The 27,262-nt window shown below is 38.8% G+C and overlaps 1 protein-coding gene across 3 annotated transcripts in view; it reads left to right on the forward strand.

Annotated features, from left to right (window-relative positions):
• The window catches only part of LOC130914260 (raftlin-like), a 228,887-nt gene that overhangs the window by 172,022 nt on the left and 29,603 nt on the right, over window positions 1-27,262 (forward strand). For all 3 annotated transcript variants that reach the window (XM_057833276.1, XM_057833277.1, XM_057833278.1), the window contains one exon: window positions 15,240-15,349. In XM_057833276.1, the coding sequence (XP_057689259.1) occupies window positions 15,240-15,349 (110 nt within the window). The remainder of the gene's footprint in view (window positions 1-15,239; window positions 15,350-27,262) is intronic.

Here is a 27,262-nt window from a genome sequence, read left to right on the forward strand (position 1 = left end):
ACCAGTAATCTGAATAAAGTTACCGTATTTTTCAGACTGTAAGTCGCGGTTTTTTCTTCATAGTTTGGCTGGGGGTTTGACTTATACTCTGGAGTGACTTATGTGTGAAATTATTAACACCTCATATAATTTCACGTAATTTTTGGTGTTTTGGAGTGACACTGATGGTTTGGTAAACTTGTTAGCATGTTCTTTATGCTATATTTATCTGGATAACTCTTAATACCTATGTTAAGTTAACATACAAGCCACGTTTGCATTTTGTTGTTCATGTAACATTATCATACTTTACACTTATTCAGCATGTTGTTCTCTATTGTATTTTTATTTTAAAATGCCTTTCAAGATGACATATCTGTTCTATGTGAAGGATTTTATCAGGTAAATTTCCCCCCAAAATGCGACTTATACTCCGGTGCGACTTAAATGTTTTTTTTTCCTCTTCTTTGGGCATTTTATGGCTGGTGCGACTTATACTCAGGTGCGACTTATAGTCCGAAAAATACGGTCGTTTCCTTAGTGTCTGTGCGTTACTATTTCTTTATTGCCTCATAATTTATGTAGAATCAAGAATATTGTTGTCATGTACAAAAAGCATTTTAATAGAAACTGCTACAAACATTCCCGGTAGTTCGTTTCCATGGTAACCGCTCACAGCTACTTCCTGTTTTGGTCTCGAGTCACACACGCTAAGGGTTTGGGGACTGAGAAAGGCTTGGGCCAGGCTGCCAGCGCGGGTGCACATTCGAGCCGAGTATTGAGATGTGCGAGGGAATGTTAATCTGTGTACATGTAAATGAACGGGAGTATTTTTCCCCTCATTCTGGAGGGTATCAGCGATAATTTGGCCCCTCTACATGCACGGCCATTTCGTACCTTTCGTCGCAACGACTGGCAGTCATCGCTCCACGTTGGCAAGCATTGTTTACATCATGTTCGTGTTGCACATTTATGCCGTGAGGTGACATGTTCGTTTAGCATCTTTGGGGTGTGTTGTAAGTCCGATTGAGTGTAAAGTGCTTAGTTGCTGCCAGGTTTTGTGGCCAAATTGACTGCGTGTGTTTACGGCGTACTAACTGGTAGTGCGCGCTAGAGCTGAAAGGAATAGTCGAGCAACTCGAGTAACTCGAGTTTAAAAACTGATCTGAACTGAACTGAGTAATTTTATTTGCCTCGAGGAATCGTTTAATTTTGCCAGCTCTAAACATCACATTTTGCCCGGACTACTTTTAATGCGGGACAACGCGCTGATGTCACGTGCGTAGAGGAAGAAGCAATAAAAAAAATATAAAAAAACCTTTCTGCAGCCGACAGCCGCTACAAACTACGCCGTCGTTGCTAAAAACTAGCCCGCATGATGCGGTGGTAGCAGGTAGCATCTGATGCGTCTCATAGATATCACACGTATGTTGAACTAGATACGAAATGACAGAGTGAGCGGTGTTAGTAAACAGCCGCCATCTTAAAGCAGTACACTTCTCAGCGCTAATAAATAAAGATTGACGTTACTGTCACTCGCTCACGTACGTAACGTTAGCCCTGCGGAGGGCTAGGTTTCTATTAAGACCATTGTCGATGCGTGGCTAACGTGTCTTACATACAGGCTTTATTTAATCTGTGAAACATAGCGCTGTAGAGTGATGAGGGTGTAAAATGAAAATATGATAAAGCTAACCGTCAATTTTAGCTCAGTAGTCATTGCTGGATAAAACACCAAGTAGCACTGGCCCCTAATGTGCTCAAATACAGCAGGTATCATACTGTAACGTTGACAAAGAGTCACCCGCTTCATTAGGTTGCAATTATTTCTTTTTTGGGAACCTGTGGAACGACAAAAACAACAGGAAGGCACGTCTCTCGCTCTCCCGTACCTCCCTCACCCCGGCACGTCACGTGGTGCATTCAGGAACGCATGCAAACATCCCCGCCAGATTATAACCTGATATGTTACAATACATTTATTTTGAACACTGCAAAAACTCAAAATCCTATCAGGACTTACAGTTTAGACTAATTTAAAACTTAACTACATCTTAAAAATGGCTTGACACAAATGGAAATTCGATTGAAACACGTGGGAAAAACACCTTTTAAGTGATGTGTGTTATCTAGCGTAATGGCATTTTTAGGTAAGAAATATATATATTTTTTTATAAGATCTAAAAGTTTTTGGAGTGAAAGCAGTGAATTGGTGCCAAAAGTGAATTGAACCACTAAACACTAACCCAAAGTTCAGAATTTTTGACATTAGTCTTAATCTTTGAGTTAACGGGGTTTAATTAGTCGGGTAGTTGATTTCAACAGATTCCATGCAGTTTATCAGTTATTTGTTAGTTTCAAAGCTCTGGAGTGGCTAAGCTAGCGTGAGTCAATGGTGGTTGAACTCCATCGACTAATTAAACCTCCGCTTACTCAAAGATTAAGCCTTATGTGGAAAATTCAGATTTTGCCCTTTAAATTCATTTATCGGTAAGTCAATTATACGTGATGACATTTTTCTGTTGTCATTCTTATGTTGAGGCGGCAAAGGGAGACAAATTGGTAAAGAGTAACTAATAAATTACATTTAAAGTAAATTTGTTACTTTTATAATGAAGTAAAAAGTAAAGTAACTAGATCACTTTTTTGAGGTGTAATGAGTAATTAAATTACTTTTTCAAGTAATCTGTGACAACACTGGAGAGGGGAAAGATTGCAGCAAGCCTGTGCAGCGCACATTTGTTGCTTGTAAAGCATCCACAGAAGCAACATCTGTTTAAAACACCTGTAGTACTGTGTGTTTTCAGTTGTGGTCGAATACTTGGGGCGAGTTTGTCATTGTTTTTAATGATTTGCGGACGCTAACTGATATATGCTAATCATTTGTGTTGATTGTTATTGCTGTATCAGCAGCTAGTTATAAACGCAAATTTGAATTGTTATTGAAGATTAAATTGATTTAATTTCCTTTTTATTTTAGTTTCATTCTGCAAGTTTCGATCTCATGAGCAGCTGAATAAAGTCAGCAGACCACACGTAAATGGTAAATTGTGTTATACTTGTATAGCGCTTTTCCACCTTTCAAGGCGCTCAAAGCGCTTTACGCTACATCAATGTGGGGTTCAGTATCTTGCTCAAGGATACTTAGGTGAGTTCATCAGGGCAGAGAATCGAACCCACAACCTCTGGGTTGGGGGACAACTACTCTAGCCACTGAGCCCGTACACCTTACATTGTCATTACGGAGCTTAACTCGCTGTCTAGCTAGGACTTAGCGCCAATGTCTTGGCGTGGACAGTACAATTACCTAAAATACATGTTTTTGGACAGTTATTTTTTAATTTAGATGGTTTTCTGAGGTTTTTAAAGGGTTAATTCCGATTTACGCGGAAATCCAGGTTACATCACCAGCACAGAAATGGAACTCGTTCGTAAACCGGGGACTACCTGTATTATTAAATCATAATAATATATTATATACAATAATAAAGTTGCCACTTACAATATAAAAGGTTAAGTATTTCTTCTCGCAAATAAACATCGGTGTCAAGTTGCCGTGTTGTGACCTTTTCCACATTTTCCGCCACCTCACGTCTGATCCGCTTTGTTCCACTGACACATGAGAGCGAGCGCACCTTAGCGGTAGTACAGATGTGTTGTCATGGTGACATGGCATGAGCGAGCATATTAGGGACAATGTTTGCATACACATGCGCGTTTGGTGTGTGTGTCTGTTACTTTGGCCCTAGGCATTAAAAACATATTGAATTACCCAAAAACATTAAACATTCATACGCGCACGCACAAATATGTTGCCGGTGTCTCCCCAGACTTCAGCTTCCTGAGCGAGTGACAGCAAAAGTGCCAAGTGGGCTTGTGCCTTTTTGTTACTCAAACAGCTTAATCTCTCTCCAGAGCTGCCGTAAGGATTTACTGCCTTTCTTTCTTCCCTTCTTTTTATTTCACGTTTTGACACACAGACGCCTGAGCCGCTATTCAGCATGCAGAGTGTTTGGTGGCCACGCGTTCTAAATTTGGGCAAAGATAACAAGCGTGCTGCCAATGAAGTCGGCATACCGCAAGATTAATGGATATAAAAAAATGAATGCATTACACAATATCAGAGAAAGGCCTGGATCTCTATATTATAAAATTAATGGTTAAATAATCATCAAATGAATGTATAAATATTTCACATTTATAAAGTATCCAAATTAAATGAATATGTGTTAAATTAAAAAAAATTACAGAATGTGTAAATAGTGTTCATGATTTAAAATTGCAACTAAATAAAATATTCTTTTTGAATTAAATACATGTATTTAATGATAATGTTTCCCCACTGCTTTATAAGCCTGGCGGGTTAATTTTTAAACTGAATTTTAAAATTTGCATGGAATCACAGGTAGTCCCCGTGTTGCGATGGACTCGACTTAAGCTATTTCGACTTTACGACACCGGAGTCTCGTACGCCATTTTGTCTCCTTTTTTTTTTTTTTTTTTAGTCGCATAAGCAGTACCTTATTGTACCTCACGGTATCTTATTCATTATTTTATTCATATAACATGTTCTGTCCTCACAAATAAACGTGAAGTTGTTCATCTTTACAGACAGCAAACAAGGCAATTGTGCTTTTTTTAAGCTTTTTACTTCCTTCACTTTTGAAAATTTGTAAGCTGTAACACACATACAGCATGTACACTTATGTTTAAAACCACACACATTTTAACAACACTTGACACAAAACAAATAGTGTTCAAACGTCCATCTAGTTTGATGAATATGTAAATTTGGTGGATTAAATTAGCCTAATTTGTAGAGATGCACGATAATATTAATTATCGGCCGATAATGGCAATTATGACGTCACACAGATAATCCAGATAAAACGAAATTCAACCGATAATGCAATCCAATAATTATATACTTGATTTAGCCTCCAAAAGTGCGCAATCAACAATTTTGTCCAATTCTGCTAGTTTTAAGGAGGTGTTTTTGCAGTGTAGTAATGTGATATATGTTAGGAATGGCTTACTTTTAAAGGCATTTTTGTGCAACTTTGGTGTTTACTCTCTAAGTAATTGTTCCCAAAAGCTTACCATTACACAATGTCATTGCCATTGTTAAGATGTTGGAATTTACTACTTGTTCACATTTGATGTGGAAAAAAATAGCACTAAATTACATTTTTGCACAGTAGCATTAGATCTTTGTATACTTTAAAATTTTACATACATATTTGAATAGAATTATCGGCGTGACATTATCGGTTATCGGGTGGAAGGGGCAGGAAATTCGATATCGGTTGAAAAATGTATTATCGTGCATCACTACTAATTTGCCTAACAAAAGTCAACTAAAGTCGATAATTCTCAGAGCAAATCGCTCTCACATAACTCCACAAACTGTAGCTCTAAACTTAATTACAAATATACAGACAAACATATTAGCTGAAACAACTTACAGCCTTATGTCGGCCAAACCAGATCGCAGCTGTCCTTTATCCATGTCAGACGTCTGAGTCTGCGCCTCAGTCATAAAAGGCGACAGTCCAGCCAGACCCAACACTGCCACCAGAGGGCAGTGTTTCATCCATCATTAAACAAAATACAGCTGTACATCTACATACAAGGTTAATTCGTTCCAGGACCTCGTTTATAAGTCGAAATGGTCTTATGTCGAGCAGGATTTCCCATAACAATACCATTAAAATTCCATTAATTTGTTCCACAGTCCAAAAACCTACACTAAATACCTAATAATTACTGCTGGACTATTACAAATGCCAATTACACATAGCAAAACATATAAATTATCAATAAAAAACCGGAATAATAAAATAATCATAATTCCTATAATAATGTAACGAATCGGGTTTGAATGTGGAGGACATGTTTTGCATGCTGTACCTGAACGCACCCCTTCGCTGACGTGACAGAGAGAGGGAGCGTTGCGGTTGAGAGTTTACTTTCAAATTTTTTTTTTGCCCAAAAGTTTTGCTGAGAACACAGTCAACTGCGGCAGACAGTAGGCGTGTTGTGTTGGACAAGTTCTGAAAATAAATGATAAAAACCTGACGAAGCTGGCGATTTCTTTGGCAATATTACCACAACAATAATTGCCTTAACTTATAAAGACTGGCAAACGGAGGTCGGAGTACCGTGGAGATCGTAGACATTCTACGGCTGTGTTGTTGAGCCAGTTCACTGATGCTCACTCCACGCTCATGTTTTTCTATCATTTGCATCTTCATTTCAATGTTAAGCGTCACCTTTTTCCTTGTTCCGTCACCTGTGCCGACCTTTTTGAAACCTGTGTTGAATTCTCTCACGAAAATCCGCCGTGCCTCCGTCTGCGGCGCTGTCATGTCGTTGCATTTCAAGCATGTCGTCGGGTGTAGAAACAAATGGCGATTCATTACATCGGATATCGAAAAGATCGTGTGTCGAAGCGATCGTATGTCGAGGTACCACTGTACAATACTTTTGGACTTTTTGGATAGTTATTTTGAGATTTAGGGGTACTTAAGGGGTTAATGCAGACTTGCACAGGAATTCGGGTTACGTCGCCGGCGTAGGAATGGAACTCGCTGGTAGCCCGGGGGCTACCTGTACTTGTTAAAACGAGCTTTTTATATTAGAAACGTCATTCAATATATGGAAATGACATGTTTTCAAACTGAAATCAAAGTAACACACTGAAATTGGGTCTCGTCCCAACATCCAGACTGCAACTGATGCATCCCAAACCCCGGAAGAAAGACGAGATTTATGTCGCGACAAGGCAAGCGGCACCGAGTTAATCCCTTTTTTACACATCACAAGCTGTGTAGGACTAACAAAGGATTATCTTCTATCCACAAACATGCTTTTTTTCCCCATTATCATCTACTGCAGGATATAATGATTCATCATGATTTCAATTCACTAATTTGTGGTTTCTTCCTTAAACATCAAAAGTGAAAAGAAACAATCAATTACTCCAACTTCCCACTTCACTGTACTGCCATATGAAGTCTGCCCGGCAACAGCTTTCACAAGCATACACCCATTTACCACCTCGGTCCCGTCCGCCATGTGAAATATAGATGAGCTGTCAACGCGGGTCCCGGCCTCCATTTTAAAATGGGCAGACATGACCTGGTCACACGCTGTCTCCGAGCCTTAATTCGCATGTACTAATGAGCGCAAAATGATGTATATTTCATTTCTTTTTAATCCATTGGAACTGGGAGGGTTGGTAGTGAATGATCACGTTTCGGTGCCGTTGATGGCAATAAGACGTCCAATCCATTTGAACTGGCAGATAATAATATAATAATCTTTGGCAGTACTCCCAGTTAAAATGGATTGGCCGTCTATTGCTGTCAATGGCAGTGAATGAGTGAAAATGTGTTGATCCTTACAGTCCGTTGATTATCATATAGCATTACTTTAGGAACTGAAAAAAAGACTTCATGTTGCTCATTTGTCATGCCAAGCTGAAATATTCCGGGAAAATTGACACATAAAACAAGAGTAATCAAAAGCAAAACACAATGTTAGTGTGTCTCATTTAAGATAAAGTTCACTAGCCTAATGTGAAAATATATGAACCCCCATAGATGAACAATCAGAAATTAGCATAACTGAACTACTGTAAATATGTACCTTCAAAAACTGCTACTCTGAACAGATGGAGCAATAGCATACAGTATATCCTAGGCCTGCCACGATTAATAGACTAATAAACACCTAATCGATAATGAAATAAATCTACAACTATTTTGATAGTGATTAATATAAAATTTGGACTTTAAACCACACTCGCAAAGTTTTACATTAGGGATGTCCCGATCCAGGTTTTTGCACTTCCGATCCGATACTGGCTCATACCGATACCGGCCTATCTGAGCATGTGTTAAAGTTTAAAGTTATTTAGCCTCCTTACTTAGTTGTCAGACTCATGTTGAAAAAGGTTTTAGTACTCTTGATAATAACTTGCCAGCTGAATTAGGTGAGTTTGAATAACACACAACGGTTGGTAACAAGAAACTGACCTGTTTATTCAGTGACAAACACAAAACATTATAAATAACAAACAGAAATGGCATAGTTAGTCAGTAAAGCGTGCAAATAATATTGTAAACTGTCTTAAAAAAGCAAAACACACAAACAACCTCAGTGGAAAATCCCACAAGCCTTCCCAAGCTATTTGATGATTTTAATGTTTCGTGCATTAGTTACAAAAATTGTATAAAAAGCCTCTCAGGCTAAACGACTATTTCAGTATCAAGTTAACATTTTAAAACAGTAAATAAAATACTCATGTCCCCATTCTGTATCAGCAGCTTTAAACTACATTCATCTAATTTTGCGAATCATCTGTTAAAGTTGTTAAAATTGCTCCCGTTATTCCATAATTTCCCTTCTGTCTACTTTCGACATGTAAAAGTTTTAAAACTGTTTTGAAGATAGATTCAAGTCATGAGTTTGCCGATTTAGGAGTATTTTAGATAAAAAGTTAATTAGGTTCGCTTGGAAGGTTCACAACAGCCAACTAGGGAAGTCTCCTGCTTTAAGATGGCGGCTGTTTACTAACGCAACTAGTTTTCAATACTTCAATGTTGCTAATGCCGTCAAATCTGTCATATTGCATCTAATTCTATATACATATGACATCTATTATCTACAGTAAAACGATGTTGACGTAGTTTGTAGCGGCTGTCAGCAGCAGTCAGGTATTGTTGTGTTTTTTATCTAGCCGCATGAGTTGAGCTAAAGCCGTGAGTTGAGCATTGGCATTACCCGGGTCTATGACAAGCATGATGTTTACTCTCGGGACGCATTGCGGTCCGTTTCTCATTGCTTCCAGAAGACTGCGCTGTGTATTAGTTCCGCTTAACTTGACATATTTCAATAATCGAAATTTGGATGTTTGTGAATCGTTCTCGAATCTTCCATGGCCGAATCGCTCAAGGATGTAATGACGGCTGGGCATGTTGTACCGTGGTTCTAAGTGTTGGATGGTGCGTCTTTACTCACGAGAGATAATGGCTCGTCATCCAGAATGAATTCTTCGGCAATGACTCTTGTTATTCCCTGGGCTTTGGGACTGTCGAGTGCCAGTTTGTCACGCATAGCAAAAGTTTCTGCCAGTGTTAGTTGCGTAGGACCTTTCTTTTTGTCTTCGGTTTTCTTAACATACTCCTCATATTGTGTGTGGTGGTATTTCGCTAAATGCTTGATTAGGTTGGTTGTATTAAAACCTCTTACAGCTTTACCAGTACGCTTGACTTTATTGTGGCATATGTTGCTCTCTGCCTCATTGTCTTTGTCGTCCTTCTAAGGTGAAATGATCCCACACAGCTGACATTTTTACCGATAAAGTCTCTCGGTAAATTGGGAGACAGGGATGTAGTGTGTTGAAGGTGTGCCGCAAAATGCAGACCAGATTTTAGGGAAACCAAAGCAAAAACTGGAATGGATTATGTAAATCGGGGTGCTAGAAAACCCGGACCGGACTTTAAAAAAAAAAAAAAAAACTGGATCGGAAGTCTGGATCGGAATTTTTCCCGTGTTCCGATCCGATACCGATGCGCATTTTTTTGCCCATATCGGCGTCCGATCCGATCCAAATATGTGGGGTGTGTGGCTCAGTGGTAGAGTAATTGTACCCCAACCCAGAGGTTGTGGGTTCGATTCTCCGCCCTGATGAACACGTCTAAGTGTCCTTGAGCAAGACACTGAACCCCACATTGCTCCTGGTGCTGTGTCACCAGTAGGTGGATGGTGGGATAGTGTAAAGCGCTTTGAGCGCCTTGAAAGGTGGAAAAGCGCTATATAAGTGTAACACCATCGGGACATCTCTACTTCCAATTTTCTAAAATGGCGACAATCAATTAAAAAAAAAAGTTGACTGCGATGGCCGACGCTTCAAGGATAGGTGGATATTGGACTATTTCTTCAATAAAATACGCAACAACTGTGTCTGCCTCATTTGCAAAGAGACAGTCGCTGTTTTCAAAGAGTTCGATGTGATGCGATATTACCAAACATGACACGCTGACATGTACAACATTACAGGGAAGATACGCAGCGAGAAATGAAAGCAACTTGAAGCTAGTTTAATTTCACAGCAGCAGTATTTCGCAAGAGCCCGAGTGTCGAAAGAGAACGCCACAAAGGCGAGATTGTTGAAATTATGAATTAAAAATAATAATAATAATAAAGAAAATGTGACACACAGAAGGGCTTGCTAAAATGTGTTTAAATATATTGTTCTACGTTAATCAGCCAAGGTAGCCCCCCACAGTTTTACCACACCAAATCTGCCCCCCTTTGCAAAAAGTTTGGACACCCCTGTTTAACTGATGATCCGTAGACGAGGCCAGCCTTTTTCACTTGTTACCAGCTAAATATTATTCAAAAAAATAATGATGGTGGAAGAAATAAGCATCTTGAATTTGAAACTGTATGTTGTCGGCGATTAGCCTCGCAATGATCTTAATTGTGGTTACCAGATATAAAATGACTACTACATAATCTGTGGTGATCGTTTGGTGCCCAGTTTTCCCGTCGAATTGCAGCAGTCCATCTCGCTCTCCTCTCCAGGTCTCTCGGAATACGGTAGAACTTCAAGTCTCTCCGTCTATCTTCTCTGTTACTGCAACCAACCGCCACACACGCCTACACCATTTTGATTATTAATGTTAACGAGCAGAAAAACACGTCATAATAGGAGGAATTTACGTAGCGGTAATGCATAAACGCGACGAGCTGACGGACAATATGGCGTGGGTGTGACGTCGTGAGTAGGGTCGAAAACAACTATCAGTTTAAAAAAAAGGACAACATAAAAGCAAAGTTTTAAAAAAATAAAATAATGACAACTATCTATAAAGATTATTTTTGGGGGGAAGGGGCAGATCACCCAGCACAGGTTCTAATGCACATTTGAGCCAAAAGTAATATAACGGTAAATACTGTGATTTATATTCTGATTTTGACAATACCCAGTGGTTGTGTTCATGAAGGACACAGTGCAGTTTGCTAATTAGCTAACATGGAATGGTCACTTCCAGAATGGGAAGAGGACCCCCAGCCCAAAAAAACGTCTGGAAGATTGAATGCTGTGGATGGGGAGAGGGGCGTCTTGGGTTGGGAGTGAACAATGTCTGCATTTGAGGGAACCGGCAGATGTCTGAAATGTCTTCAATTGAGAGTGCACCAGTCCTAATTAGGTTTTGGGGCGGGGGGGTAGATATATATTTATATATATGAATCCCCTCGCTGTCTGTCTGCTTTTCTATCCTCCTTCCTGTCGCTCCAGTCACAGGCTCCCCCTCCCTCCCGACACTATTATTGGGGGTCTCGTAATGAAATGTGGAGTGTCTTGTGTTGCGTCTGGGCTCCGGCAAACTGTATTAGTGTGGAAATAGTGGGGCAGTAATGAGAAAGCACTCAGGGCCAGCCAGGATGACCGTGTGTGTGTACTTGTACACTTTTGTGTGTGTGTTTGTGTCAAATGAATAACAACAGATGCAGAGGGTAGGGGGGTGGATGGGGGGTCATGAAGGCCAGTCTGTCTGGGATGGGATGCGGAGGAAATGTATCAGCGTTGGAGCATTTTTGAGATCGTGCCACTCATTCACCCCTTTCACACAGTCGTCTTTTTCCTGTGTTGCTGTTCTGTGAGGTAGAGCAAAAATTGGCGGCCAGTCATGTGGCTTTTTTTATCCTTCTGTTGTGAATTTAAATTAATCTGTTGCTAGTGGTTGCCAATCCATTCAAACTAGGAGGGTTGAGGCTCCCAGTTCAAATGGATTGGACATCTATCGCCGTCAGCGGGAGCCAATGAGTTAAGCAGATGAGCAGCTGGTCCAGAATGCTGCAAGTCCAGTAAAATGACTAGAACAAGATGAGATGGTAGTTAAAAAGGGGCTGAGGTGTCAAGTTTTAACATCTGGGAAGCTGAAATGAGGTGTAAAGTTTTAAATATGGACAGTCAGGACTTAGGTATGAAATTCTAAAGCATGGGTGTCAAATTAAGGCTAGACCTGGTCCACCATGTGATTTTGTGTGATCCGCAAAAGGATGTTATTTTCATAGGCCTTATGTTTCTCGGTTTTAAAAAAAAAAAATCTGATGTTGCAAGCATTGTTATCATTCCCTCTTTTAATAGAAATGGAATTTTACTGCTTCTTAATTTAGAAACTCGGTATCACGACAATGAAAAAAAATAAAAAAATACAAGTGAGAAAAAAAAATTAAATTATAAATTTCAAAAACAGGTATCACTTCAAATTTGACACGGTGCAAGTAATTTTTTTCATCTACTTTACCTGCGTAACTTTTGCAAAATTCTGCTCCACATCTTATGCCCAGTTGTTGTTCCTACAATTTGATGCTCTGTTTTTTTAGGTTTTCAGTCCTCTTTCTTCATAGCTATCAGTCAAAATGAATAGAATTTTTAAAAATCAAGTTTAAAAAAAAAAAAAAAAAAAAAACTAATAACCGATTGGACGGTATGAAAAAAAATTCAGATTGATTGTAACTAGGGTTGTTCCGATTATGTTTTTTTGCTCCCGATCCGATCCCGATCGTTTTAGTTTGAGTATCTGTCGATCCCGATATTTCCCGATCCGACTGCTTTTTTTTTTTTTTGCTCCCGATTCAATTCCAATCATTCCCGATATTTTTTCCCGATCATATACATTTTGGCAATGCATTAAGAAAAAATGAATAAAACTCGGACGAATATATAAATTCAACATACAGTACCTGAGTACTTTATTTGTTTATTATGACAATAAATCCTCAAGATGGCAATTACATTATTAACATTCTTTCTGTGAGAGGGATCCACGGATAGAAAGACTTGTAATTCTTAAAGGACAAATGTGACTTTGTATATTGTGACTAAATATTGCCATCTAGTGTATTTGTTGAGCTTTCAGTAAATGATACTGTAGCCATGCCCAAATGTGTGATGGGAAGTGGAACCATGACTGTGCGTAGTGCTACCAATTGATATATCTTCTCTGCATTGGGAAATAACACAGGGTGTTAAGAAAAAGATTAATTACTTCCTTGCTTCCCCACATTGCTTCCCACGATATCTCTAATCGTAGGGAGAGGGATTGTAAGGCTTTAGCCAATTAAGAAAAGGCTCCAAAGGCTTCCAAAATTCACCCTACTCATTTTACGCTGCCTTTTAGCTCTCTATATAGGTAAAACGGCGCCATTACAGATTAAGCGCGACAATGCGTGAGTGGGTCGTGCAGCGCATGCATTAATTGCATTAGATATTTTAACGTGATACAATTTTTAAAAAATTAATTACCGCCATTATCGGGATAAATTTGATAACCCTACCTTAAGCCAAAACTAAAGACTCAAGATGAGTGTAACATATTATGTCTGTAACGTTAAATACAATTAGAAAACGATTTATTTAAAAAAAATATATATCAAAAAAAGGCATGTCCGATATTTTTTTGCCGACTCCGATACTTTGAAAATGACGTCATATATCCGCTATGAATATATTACACATATCAATACGGGAAAAATCCAAATGAGACTCTTTCATGGGAAGAACCTTCAAAAAATATACAGCTGCTGATTGGACGATGGCTCTTGTCATCACACTCATCACTGACCAATCCACATTAGGCCACAGTATGATATTTTGGTCAAGGAGAAGCGCCAAAACATTCTTTCCCGTCAAAAAAGCTTAAGCCCCTCTCACAAACATATCCCGGTATATTCCCATGTAAGGTGGCGCAGGATTTACTCCCATCATTGCTTTCACGCATGTAGAGACATCCTAGTAATGACACGGGTTGTACAATTTCACAGGCATGTCCAGTGTTTCTCACTGGCGTTCTCTGTGCGTGGAGGGCTGCTGCCGCGATTTTATAACCCGGTCATTACGTAATTTTTGGTCTGCATCGGCTGTCACAACGTTGGTCAAATCGTGTTTTTTTTTTTGTTTTTTTTGTTTTTTTAACAGAGCTGTTTGATGGAGCATTCCCAACATGGTAACAAAAATAATAATGACTAGAGATGTTGCCGATCGATCGGTTCCGATCACGTCATTTTCAAAGTATCGGAATCGGCAAACAAATATCGGCCATGCCTTTTTTAAATATATATATATATATATATATAAATATATATATATATTTTTTTTAATTAAATCGTTTTCTAATTGTATTTAACGTTACAGACATGATATGTTACACTCATCCAGAGTCTTTAGTTTAGGCTTAAGGTAGGGTTGTCAAATTTATCCCGATAATGGCGGTAATTAATTTTTTAAAAAATGTATCACGTTAAAATATTTAACGCAATTAATGCATGCACTGCACGACCCACTCACGCATTGTCGCGCTCAATCTGTAATTGTGCCGTTTTACCTCTATAGAGAGATAAAAGGCAGCATAAAATGAGTAGAGTGAATTTTGGCAGCCTTTGGAGCCTTTTTTTAATTGGCTAAAGCCTTACAATCCCTCTCCCTATGATTTGAAATATCATGGGAAGGAAGGTAGCAATTGATCTTTTTCTTAACACCTTTAGTTAGTTCCCAACGCAGAGAAGATATATCAATTGGTACCACTACGCACAGTCATGGTTCCACTTCCCATCATGCATTTGGGCATGGCTACAGTATCATTTACTGAAAGCTCAACGAATACACTAGATCGCAATATTTAGTCACAATATACAAAGTCACAAGTCTTTCTATCCGTGGATCCCTTTCACAGAAAGAATGTTAATAATGTAAATGCCATCTTGAGGATTTATTGTCATAACAAACAAATACAGTAATTATGTACTGTATGTTGAATGTATATATTGTCTGAGTTGTATTCATTTTTTTTTCTTAATGCATTGCCAAAATGTATATCATCGGGAAAAATTATCGGGAATGATTGGAATTGAATCGGGAGCAAAAAAAAAGCAATCGGATCGGGAAACATCGGGATCGGCAGATACTCAAACTAAAACGATCGGGATCGGATCGGGAGCAAAAAAACATGATCGGAACAACCCTAATTTTGACCAATTATGAAAATCTTTTTTTTGTTCATTTCATTCATTTTTGTTGTTTTATTGCTTTATAATATTTTACCGGAAAACTCTTAATTTTAAAATCATATATAGGAAAGTCAATTACATGCAATGACACTTTTCACCAGCCCCCCCCTTTAACTCCGCGTATGGTTCCAGGGTACTAAATCAGTAATATAAAAGTTTGTTTTCTTTGTCTGCAGATTTGCTTCCCAAGTCGGTGGAAAGCATCTTCGTGTTCCAGGAAGGCGGCGAAGGCGAGGCCAACACAACCTATGACGCCATCGTAGTGGAGCAATGGACCGTCATTGATGTCAGTAGCATTTACTTTGATTTTCGCAAACACAAATTATTTTGCATGTTTCTTTGTCATCTTCACCACAGTTTTGTTGGTTTTCAGATTGTTCTTATTTCTAGAGTGAAACAGGCAGTACATCTTATTGACATATTGACTGACCGTGTATGTGTGTGTGTCGGTCGCTGTAAACAAGCGCTTATCTGCCCCGATGATATCTTCTGTCAGCAAAGGTTTGGTGTTAAAATGGATTTCTGTCCGGTGTTGTTAAAAGGTGTGCGGTCGCCTGCTTTTCCATGCGTGTACTTTATATGGGTGTGTGTTTACAGATGCTATCTCGCTAATGGAATTTAGACTTTTCTTAGTGTGAAAGGACGTTTTCTTGTCCCACAAAATCGCCTCTCTGTGTCCTGCGACTGCACTGAGGGACTTAACGAGCTAACGGGAAGGCAGCTTTGTGAAAGTGCAGCCAATCACCAATGAGCAGTGAACTTGAAGGTTCACTGGTTTTATGTCAAGCAATCTATAGTACATTGTTGGTTTTTCATCTTTAACTATGTTACGCCATTGGCCCAATTCACCAAGTGGGCTTTATAAGCTAACTAGGTCTTTGACTCGTGAAAAAAAAAAAAGCACATTTTTTATTTATTTATTTATTAAATATATTTTGCTGTATCTGAGGGCTGAAGATCTCACTTGCTTTGTTGTTCTTCTTCTTGGTGAGGACACAACCTGGAATCGCTGCTCCTCCGTTATTTGTTGGTGGATCAGAATAAAATTTGGTAGGAGTATTCTCGGGAGGCATACGCATCGATCTTCGGAGCCTGATTTTTAATGTTTTGTCTCAGGGTTGATTAATTTAATTGATTCATTACGGACATATAGATACCTGTAGGTCCCGAGTTAGTCCCAGCTGATTAGATGTTTAATTACTAACCGAAACCTTAACATTTCACAAAATACTGTACAATGTGTGTTCTAAACTGCTGTTCGCCTTTTTAATGAAAAAAAAACACGTAGGTTGAAAATTATTTACAGAAAATGTTGCCCTTTGAAAAAACGAGTGGCATTTATAGTTTGTAAAATGACTTGCTTAAATATTAAGACAGCTTTTTTTATTCTATTATTCTCTTAATTCTGTTAAAAAAAAAAAAAAAAGGCTCTCACTAGTTTAATCTTTATCAGTTTATTTCCACTTATACTAGTATATTCCCTTAAAATTTGTCTTAATTGCTCCAAACTATAGTTGACACAAAAAATATTTTGATGGTCACCTAATCACCGATTATTTCTGCAATGAGACAACTAATCGGCTCAGGAATCTTACTTACATTGGTTTTAAAATTTGCAATGGAACCCATAAACTAAGCACTAAAAAAAGTTGGACTATTATCATTATGTTACTGCATCATTGTTTTCCAAATTAAAAGCAGATGTTTGCAAAAATCTTATTTTTATGAATTACAAAAATAAAAGATTGCTTTCATCAAGGACTACAAAAATCAGAGAATATTTATATACTGTATGAGTCCCAAAGAAGAGGATTTGGACATTTTTAAGTTAACAATGTCTCCAAATAATGAATCAACTATGAAAAAAAAGTATTTTGGTTACCAAATTCAGACATACCTGGATGCTTTCCTTTCATTACTTAAAAAAGAATGTTTCCTCATTAATCTCATTAATCCATATTTTAGTCCTATTTATTAATTTAAATCCATTGCTTTTAATCTTTACATTATGGGACAGTCCTAGTGGCTACTAGTACACATGACGTTCCTCGCTTCTTATCGAACCGGCGAAACCTGTCAGGCGATTGCGACCTCTCACGCTGAGCGACGGTGCAAATTAGTCCCGCTGCTATCTGGGTCGCCTCTTTTCTCACCTTCACTTGAGAGAGAACTGAGATATCACACAGTGTGAAGCCATGTGCGACATGCAAACTGGTGTTGGAGATGACATGTCTCAATATACTAGTATTTTAAACCTGAATTCTACATTGATTAATAAGTTTTCCTCATTTCTGAAAGTCAAATTTATTGTCCACTGAACAGAAACGATGGTTCATGATCATGCGTTCACCATCATTTGAAAGTGATAGATGTCCAAACCATTTGAACTGGGACGGATGGCACCAGTGTTGTTTTCTTTAACGATGACGACAACGAAAATATTTCATCAACAAACACTTTTTTTTAATGATGATGACGAGCTAAAAACGTGCTTTGGGAGACTACAACATAACAAAACAAATGCCAGTTCTCATCTAACAGGACGAGAGCGAGAAGAAAGTTCACAATGTGTGACATTTTAATGTGTAGTAGTGAGACAACTGGTTGCCTCACTGGTGACGTGCGGCGCCCACCCCCTTCCAGACTTTTCTTGGCCAGAGAGAATATGCAATGTTGCTTAAAGAAAACCTCAGACTTAAAGACTTGTAGGCTCTAATAAGCCACAATTGTTCTCTGTTGCTAAAATATGTTATTATAAACACAAAGTATTTCCATTTATTTAAAGATCTATATTATTTAGTACATTTTTTGACCTATGGATGGCGCCATGTTTAATGCGCGCAATGGACGCTCGGGGTGATGACGTAGTTTGTCATTGTCACTAGACGAATACTACCGGGTTACTGCAATTCCTGCTACGCGGCTAGATGTCTTAGGGCCCAAATACACCAGATGCATGATCGTTCCGGTTCCGGTCCGGCTCAGTGTTGACTGCGTGCCACGCAGTACATCAAAAACAGGCAAATCATACCGGCTGCGCACAGCTGCGTGATCGCGCGCTATAATGTGCCATTTAAAACAACGAAAAACACACGGAGTCTATACTCATCAGAGAAGCAGAGAGAGAGCACATTTTTTCTTTGCATATTGACATTTTAGTTATGTCTGTCTCTTAATTCCAGATTGACTGCATCATGTTGAGATCAGGGCTCCGTGTGTGGGGGGGAAGGGGGGCGGGGCCCTATTATGCCCTTGGTGGTGTCGGTGGGTTTATATCTTTGTGCACATTTAAAATTTATGGCACATAACATCTCAGAGCTGTTATAAACAACTGTTAAATAATCTGTAATATTTATAAAATGGATAGCGAATTATATACTATACGAACTAAAAAACAGCGTACCTGGAATTGGTGTCTCAACACCAGAGGTTGCGCTAGACTTTTTCGTTGACTGTCATTTTGACTGACAGGGTCATAAAAATCCGGTCATAATCTATTTTCACCCGTCACTTAAATTTTTAAAATGATAACAATGACATATTCAATAGTATTTCGTTTTCATTCATTTTTAATTAATATTCTGTCCGAACAAGCTTAACAGAGAATCCACACCATGCCATCACACATCAAGCAGATGAATATGTAACTTTTTCTCCGCAGTGACAAAAACAGCTGACTGTGGCCCCAGTAGGTAGGCTACATAAGGAATAATGAAATTAACAGTTCACCTGCTGTTGCCTGAACTTCTCACACCTTCCTCCTGGTGCGCATGGATTTGAATTGCATGCCCGCTTGTGCACATCAAATGTCTCAGGTGGGATTGCTGCAGAGGCTGTTGTCATGAGGTTTTGGACTTTTGCTTCGGAAAGACGACTTCTCATGGCCGTTTTAATGTAGTTCTGGAGGCTGAATCCGCGCTCTGCGGCCACACTATTTTTTTCACCTCTTTTATCAACGCCATCGTCGTTTTGGGGCTTTTTGAAGAAACTTCGGACACTCAGTTGCCTTGACATTTTTCAGGGTAAGGCCAACGACGTCATGCATCAAGAGAGACAATAGCTAATTAATATGCTCACTCGCCACCCTGTGGTCTGGGGTGTGAATTGCAACCTGTCAAAATGACAGATGGACTTCAGTTTTTTCCGTCGCCGTTTTAAAAAACCGGTCAACGACGGAAAATATTCGGTTAACGCGACCCCTGCTCAACACTGCAGATTCCTGTGCCCAGCGCAAACTGTTGGTTTTTCTATGAAAAGTCAAGTAAAATGTAGGAAAGAAAGAGAAATGTCTTGAATAGACCTAGACCACCAGGTCGAAACTTGTGGGTGTCTCTTTATTGTGTTTCGTACTTTTCCCCCTCGACTCTGTATACAAACCGACATTGTGTGTGCGCCGGGCACGAGAATTTCTGCAGTGGGACCACTTCCAGATACGCTGCTTTTTTTCAAAGTTGTCAGCACGTCGTGTGTTTGATATCATTGCCAGAAAAACACACATAATAGGACACCTTGCAGCTTTGCTTTTAATGCTGTCCTCATAATAACGATCTGCTGCATCGTATATCACTTTGTGACTTTCCACCTCCATGATGAAACGTTCGTCAATGTTCGCTGGTGTTTAAAGTGCTTGTGACACGAAAAAGCATGTTTATTTCATAATACACGCGGTATTTTATGCTCCTGAATGATATGGACCGCTTGGATGTGTGTGGAAGCGATCGCTATATTTATTTAGTTTTTTGAATCCCGCGCCAGGAAAATGAGTGACTTCCGGCTTCGGTCTCGCATTGAGGAGGAGGGCGCTGTGACGTGTACGGTAGAAGACGTCCTCGTCACGCTACAGTGTACTGTTGTGTATGAGGACGAAGGATTCAGCTGATTTTGCGGATTAATACTTTTATTTTTTGCATCACGCCAGCCAAACGGCTGCAGAAAAATCATTCTGTATGCGGGAGAGGCGTATGCGCCTTTTTGGAGTTTCAAAAGGTTCCCATTCACCGTGGATATTTACTGTGGGACCATTGGACTTACAAGGAAGTGAGTAAACATCTTGTTTTGTATTATGTCAAATACGAATACAGTGATTACAAAGTAAACACTATAAAATTCCTTTAAATAAAGGACTACTTACGTTTGATCATTGATAGGCATGTAAAAAGCTATCCTCACGCTCATTAGCAGTTAGCTGTTAGCACGTTAGCTACACAACAATTCCAGCCACCCTCCTCCAGGGAACGAACTGTAAATTGTTCTCCGCCGGGCGGTTTGCCGATCCGCAAAGAAACTCGACAACCGGGTCGTCATGTCAAATAATCCAGGCTAGTTATGTGTGATTTTCCACTTCGAAGACTTTGAAACATCCCTCGGTTCGGGTTAGCATGTCGGCTAGCTGTCACTCCTTCTGGTCTGTTTACATTCTCCGAAGCCGGGGAAGGGAAATGACATATGTCCGATTTAGGTGTCATAAAATATCGTTCGGCAGGTGTGACAGTAAAGGTAAAGTCGACTGTTTTGACCATTATGGAGTAATTTTGCCATGTCGTCTTGAATAAATGGATTTTTATTATTTTATATTCCATTTAGCACAAGTTATTTGTCATGACCATGCCATTTATTTAGCAATTGGGGAAAGTACTTGGGTAAAAAGAATATCCTGTAAAAATATTGAAGTAAAGAGACAGAAACACTGACATGTTGCCGCTCTCTTCGTCGCGTGTTCCTCATTGTGAATAGTTCCCCCTCGACGGGCTGACTGGTCCTTCTCAAGCCATTTATATAGCTATTGGGGAAAAATACTTGGATAAAAAGAATATCCTGTAAAAATATTGAAGTAAAGAGACAGAAACAATGACATTTTGCCGCTCTCTTCGTCGCGTTTTCCTCATTGTGAATAGTTCCCCCTCGACGGGCTGACTGGTCCTTCTCAAGCCATTTATATAGCTATTGGGGAAAATACTTGGATAAAAAGAATATCCTGTAAAAATATTGGGAGTAAAGAGACTGAAACAATGACATTTTGCAGCTCTCTTCGTCTCGTTTTCCTCGTTCTGAACAATTCCCCCTCAATGGGCTGAATAGTAAAATTGATGAGCCTAGTCTACCGCTGACGTCATCCACCTGTTGGGGACGCTAAAGCCCTATAATTGTAGGCGTGGCTAACCGGCAGATTAAAAGACTAATTTCTCGTCATCTGCGCTTTGCTAAATTGTTGTATATGGTCGAATCGTCTCAAAATATGATTCTAATTCACATAATAATGCCATTTAAGACTTTTTTTCTGGTGTCGTATGCTCTTTAAACCGTGAATAAGCAACTGGGCTGTTACGTCCAGGCCCAGCTCCGCCCATTTGGTCGGATGCGAGCGCCACTGGTGCGTTGTCGCACAGGCATCGCTCACGCGCCGTAGACATGCCTGGTGTGTTACCGGGGTAAGGCATTTTTATGACATTCTGCCTGGGGTGTGCCATCTTAGGCACCCCACGATTCGATTCGATTCGATTAGGGGCGCTACGATTCGATTCTTGAACGATGATCGCGATATTGACGATGATCACAGTTCTCGCGATTATCACAATTATCGATGCATCGTGCAGCACTGATTAATAAAGTAGCCAAACAAATTTATGTCCATTATTTATTTAAAATATCCTTATGATTCAACAGGAAAGATGGAAACATGCCCATACAACAAAAAGCTGCCCTTAAGCTACTTTTTTATTTTTTTAAAAGAAAGTGCAAAAACATTAATCATTTTAAAAGGAGTACTTATATCTCTCAACAGTACAATAAAATGTACAAATGTACAAATGAATTCCACATTTTCTGGACACAAACGAAATGTCTTTAGAAATAAGACTTCTTTTAAACACTCATTATAGCACGCGCACTTTCTTCTCTCCCTCTCTCTCCCCCAACAACAGATTTCTGTACTATTTTGCATGTTTGTAGTTTTACCGCTGTACTTAATCATGGTTTTACACATTCTGCATATGAAATACACGTTAGCGAATTAGCTAATTAGCTTAGCACTCGGCGCTAACTATTAACATCTCAAAAACAACAATAATAAAGGCTAAACAGTACAAGAGGGTTTGTGTACTCACTTCTTAGACACACAAAGGTCTTAGTAACACACTCAGGACATTTTTCAATTGAAATGACTTAAATCTACAGCTGGACATCTGAAAGACAAGGAGTAACGAACTATCTCTTCCCCTCTCACTCTAAAAAATAACTTGCGCACAAAAGCACGACCCTTCTGTGCCTGCCTCTCATACGCAAAATATTTTCCAGTCTTTTAAAAAGGAGTAAGTCTCTTTCCCAGTAACTGGGAGCATCCATCATAAGGTTGTGCGTGCGTCCGTTAACGGTGTCCGGGCGGCAGACGTGTCTTGAATTTCATTTCGCTACGAGCGGCTGTCATAAAGTTATGAGTGAAAATCATCGTTTTTGAACCTTTATGAATCGTGATTGAATCGTCACGTGTCGAATCGCGATGCATGTAATAATAGATTTTTTGGAACTCCTCTAGATCTGCCTGTATACATCTAAACAAAACAAGCTGAAAGCGCACAGTAGTACTTTGAGTGTAAAATTCGCCTCTTGTTGGACGTTTGGCAGGTGTAGCAAATTTTGGCAGAACACAGGTTTTGTCATACTCTCGCATCATCCCGTCTTTCCTATTAATTTTGCTTTTGCTGCTTGTTTTGTGAAATATCGACAGTGCTTTCATGCTTGTTCTTCTCAGGTTAAAATTGAAAGGGTTGAACAGATGATATTTTTATGTCGCTAGAGCAGACATGTCCAAAGTCGGGGGCCAAATGCGGCCCTCGGTCAAATTTCATCCGGCCCCCAGCCTCTGTCATAATAATCATTAACATTTGGCCCGCATAGACTTAATATATTGGTCAGCAGTACTGCTACCAGCATATGAAGTAGCTTACACACTAAATGCTGCTCCTCATTTACCCACTAAAAGGAAGCAACACTCTAAGCAACATTACCCCGTGTGACCCTTTATTCCCAGTTTTCTAAAATGGCGACAATCGACAAAAACTGTTGACTGCGACGGCCGACGCTTCAGGGATAGGTGGAAATTGGACTATTTCTTCACGAAAATACGCAACAGCTGTGTCTGCCTCATTTGCAAAGAGACAATGCGCTGTTTTTAAATAGTTCAATGTTAGGCGATATTACCAGAGGTGATATTTCCAAACAAGACACGCTGGTATGTACGAAAATATTACAGGGAAGAAGCGAGAAACTGAAGCAACTTGAAGCTAGTTTAATTTTACAGCAGCATTATTACATTATTACATTACATATAACAGCAGTATTTCGCAAGAGCCCGAGAGTTGAAAGAGAACGCCACAAAGGCTAGTTGCAAGATAGTTGAAATTATTAATTTAAAAAATTAGGGCTGCAGCTATTGATTATTTTAGTAGTCGATTAATCTATGAACTAGTTAGTTCGAATAATCGAGTAATCGGATAAGGAACATGAAAAATTAAAATACCTGAGCTGAGCCTCAAACGGTATAAAAAATAAATAAGGATTGACAAAAGAACAATAGCTAACTTAAATAGCAAATGCCTGTTAGCTTAAATGCTATAAAACACTAACACTTTTTTTTTTTCACAATGCTCTTGACACACATTCCCACAAAAAAAAAAAAAAAAAAAAAATGCTAAATATACCAATAAACTAAATTACGAATGCATTTAAAAAAAAAAAAATAGCTTAAACAAAAACTTGGCTTATGTTGGTTTTAACATGGAGCAGCTGGATTCAGCCATGTGAAATGAGGCAGACTAGAGGGCAGTGTATCACTTTAATTAAACGAATACTCGAAGCAGCAAAATTTAATTCAAATCTTTTTTTCTTTAATCGAATACTGGAGTTAATCGATTCATCGCTTCAGCACTAAAAAATAATAAAGCAAATGTGACACACAGAATAGCTTGCTAACATTTCCTCAAATATATTGTTCTACGTAAAGGACGTCAGCCAAGGTCGGCCCTCCACATTTTTACCACACCAAATCTGGCCCCCTTTGCAAAAAGTTTGGACACCCCTGCGCTAGAGTAATACCCTGGGAGCCAGGCATCGTAACCATGTGACGTCACCGCCCTGCGACGTCAACAACAATGGCGTACTACTAGTTAAACTAATTTTAAAATTGTATAAAAACGAAATAAGAGGGGTTTTAATATCAAGTTATTGTAACTCATAATAACGTTTATATTTTAAGAACTACAAGTCTTTCCGTGGATCCCTTTAAGCCTTTCAAGGTCTGTGCTGAGTGATCATCTCACACTAGTTAGCATAGCATTCACATTAGCCTGATGCTAACGGCGAGCGTCCTCTTAAACTCGCGAACATTTTTTTTTTACATACAGTTAATGGCGTCCAGGTGTGTATAATTTATAATGTACTTTTTTCCTGCGGAGTGTGTAATCGCCAAGTTGGTGTTGTCTTTGGAGACACTAAAATATGTCTTCATCTGTCATTGTTCATTCAAAATAGTTGGAAACCTTTATATCTTTATTTTTTTTATTTTGCAGACAAAAACTTTTAATAAACGTCAACAAAAACTAGACGAAGACAAAACATTTTGAGACTACTAAAATATAACTAAGACTAAGACAAAAATTAAACTGATGGCAGCAATCATTCACTTCCAGCCTCTCCCAGTCAAAATGGACTTGATGTCTAACGCCACCAACAGCGATCAATGAGTACATTTATCAGTTATTTTCCACATTGTCATTATGTGAATGTTCTCTCAAAAACAAAAAAAATGGCAAAAGCCAGAGCAGGTGTGTCATCTTTAAACAAAATGACATTGGAAACTCCACATGAATTAAAATGAAGCCACGGCGAGCAAACGCAAAAACAAGCTGAACTTTGACGCGCTTTGTGACAAAGAAGACTTAGTGATTTGAGGCGACCGTTCAACGCCGTTGACATTTGAATGCGGAGCGCGCGCAGTTGTTTACTTGCGGAACACGTCCGCTGCTTATCACTTATTTCTCTTGCTTGACATTTTTATGTTTATTTTTCGGCTTCCCCTCCAGGCAATGTCGGGCTCGTACGTCGCTGAATGAGTTCAAATTGCATTTAAATCTTCGTGATGTTTGACATTTATTATGTGTGTCTGTTTGCGGGCCTCATTACCTTTTTCATTTATTTGTCTTATCAAAGTGCATTAATTCAGACTCGATTTGCTTCATTTCCCGTTGACGCCACTTGTTTCTCTTATTGCCTTTTTGTTTTGTGCGTTTCAACATCACTGATGTCAGCAATCTACGTGAAAAATGTTGGCATTTGATTTTATTTCACACTTTTGCTCACTTAGAACTTGTATTAAACAGGCCAAACAGCCGCAAGGCTTCTTCTAAATCGTGAAACAACCTAAGATCACGGGAAATGTCTGATAAGCTCTACAATACAGTGTCAAGTTTTGCAAGAATCGGGTAAAATCACAAAAGATTACTTCAAATCTTGCAGGACTTAGGTTAAATATAGATCTAACTGGGGCTGCAGCTATCGATTGTTTTAGTAGTCGATTAATCTATCAACTAGTTAGTTCAAATAATCGAGTACTCGGATTAGGATTTCGCATGTCATACATTGCAAAATAAATTTTTAAGCCATGTAAAACAAAGACTTAAATTACACTTTCAAAACAACATTAAATGCGAATACAAAATAAAATTCCCGAGTGTTTCTCAATACTATGCTGGATTGCACTTTCATTTCAAAATAATTTAGAATAGTTGAGCTTAGACTCAAAAGGTATCAAAATACATAAATAAAAAACACATAAATGAGGATCTTAGGACAACAAAACAATTTAATTCGAAGCTTTTTCTTAATTGAATTACTCAAGTTAATTGATTAATCGTTGCAGCACTAGATTGAACTACCTAAATTAAGAGAGTATACTTCAACTAGTTCATGACATACCACATAAAATGTCATGAGAAAACAGCGAAATTTCGCCAGACAAAGGCAACATGAACCATCAACAACATTAACTAAATCACAAGACAACCTCCAATCATGTGAGAAAAAAAATTTATGAAGAAAACAATTCAACTGCAATAACTTCGCTAAACTGCTTGATTAGGAGAGACAAGTATTTTTGTCAGAATTTGCCAGAATTCCACTAAAACACACAAGATTCTCTCAAAACCTCACCAGATTTCAGCTACCCGTATTTTCCGCACTATAAGGCGCACCAAATTTTCAATTTCAATTTTCTCAAAAGCAGAAAGTGCGCCTTATAATCCAATGTACCTTACATATGGATCAATATTGGTTAATCGTGGCATGACATTCCCTTTTGCGCAGCTCCATCTATTATATGCATAATGCAACCCTAACCACATCTATTACTGCTGCGCCTGCAGTGCGGCCTGTACACTACCGTTCAAAAGTTTGGGGTCAAACTTCGTGTATATTAAAAACAGTTTTAAAACAGGCCATTTATTGACGGCTTTCTTTACACTACAATTAACCATATAGTGCAGAAAATACCGTAAATCCCACTAAGCAACTTTAAGGAGTCTAAACCACAAGAGAAAACCTCGAATAATGCCAAAAAAGCTCAAATCTTTTAGGGCTTCAACTAAATTATTCAAGATTCCTACTTGATTACAGAACACAACTTACAATTTCGTCAGCATTCAACTTAATCGGTCAGCATCTCTCAAAATCTTACTAGACATCAGATAAATCATACAAACCTGAAATCAAATAAGCCTAAATCACAGGCAAAAACATGAAATCCCCTCATACCTTAAGCTGAATCAAAAAATCCATCACGACTCATGAGATTTCATTTGAGACTTGGGCTAAACTACAGCTGAATCCTGAGCCGGGCGTTTTACTGAAAACTTACAGTTACCAAGACGGTTCACGATGACCGATGTTGACCATGACGGTAAATTATTAACCGAAACAAAATAGTCTTCAGCCTGCTTTGTCTATGTGTTGTTCAGCTATGCTCATTACCTTTTAAGAAAGTAGCTAGCGTGCTTACATGTAGAGCTGAAACGAATACTCGAGCAACTCGAGTAACTCGAGTTTAAAAACTGATCCGAGTAATTTTATTCACCTCGGGTAATCGTTTATTTTGACAGCATAAGCATCACCTTTTGCTCCGACTACTTTTAATGCGGGACAACGTAGAGCA

Source organism: Corythoichthys intestinalis, chromosome 4 (assembly GCF_030265065.1).
Source record: "Corythoichthys intestinalis isolate RoL2023-P3 chromosome 4, ASM3026506v1, whole genome shotgun sequence".
NCBI lineage: Eukaryota > Metazoa > Chordata > Actinopteri > Syngnathiformes > Syngnathidae > Corythoichthys > Corythoichthys intestinalis.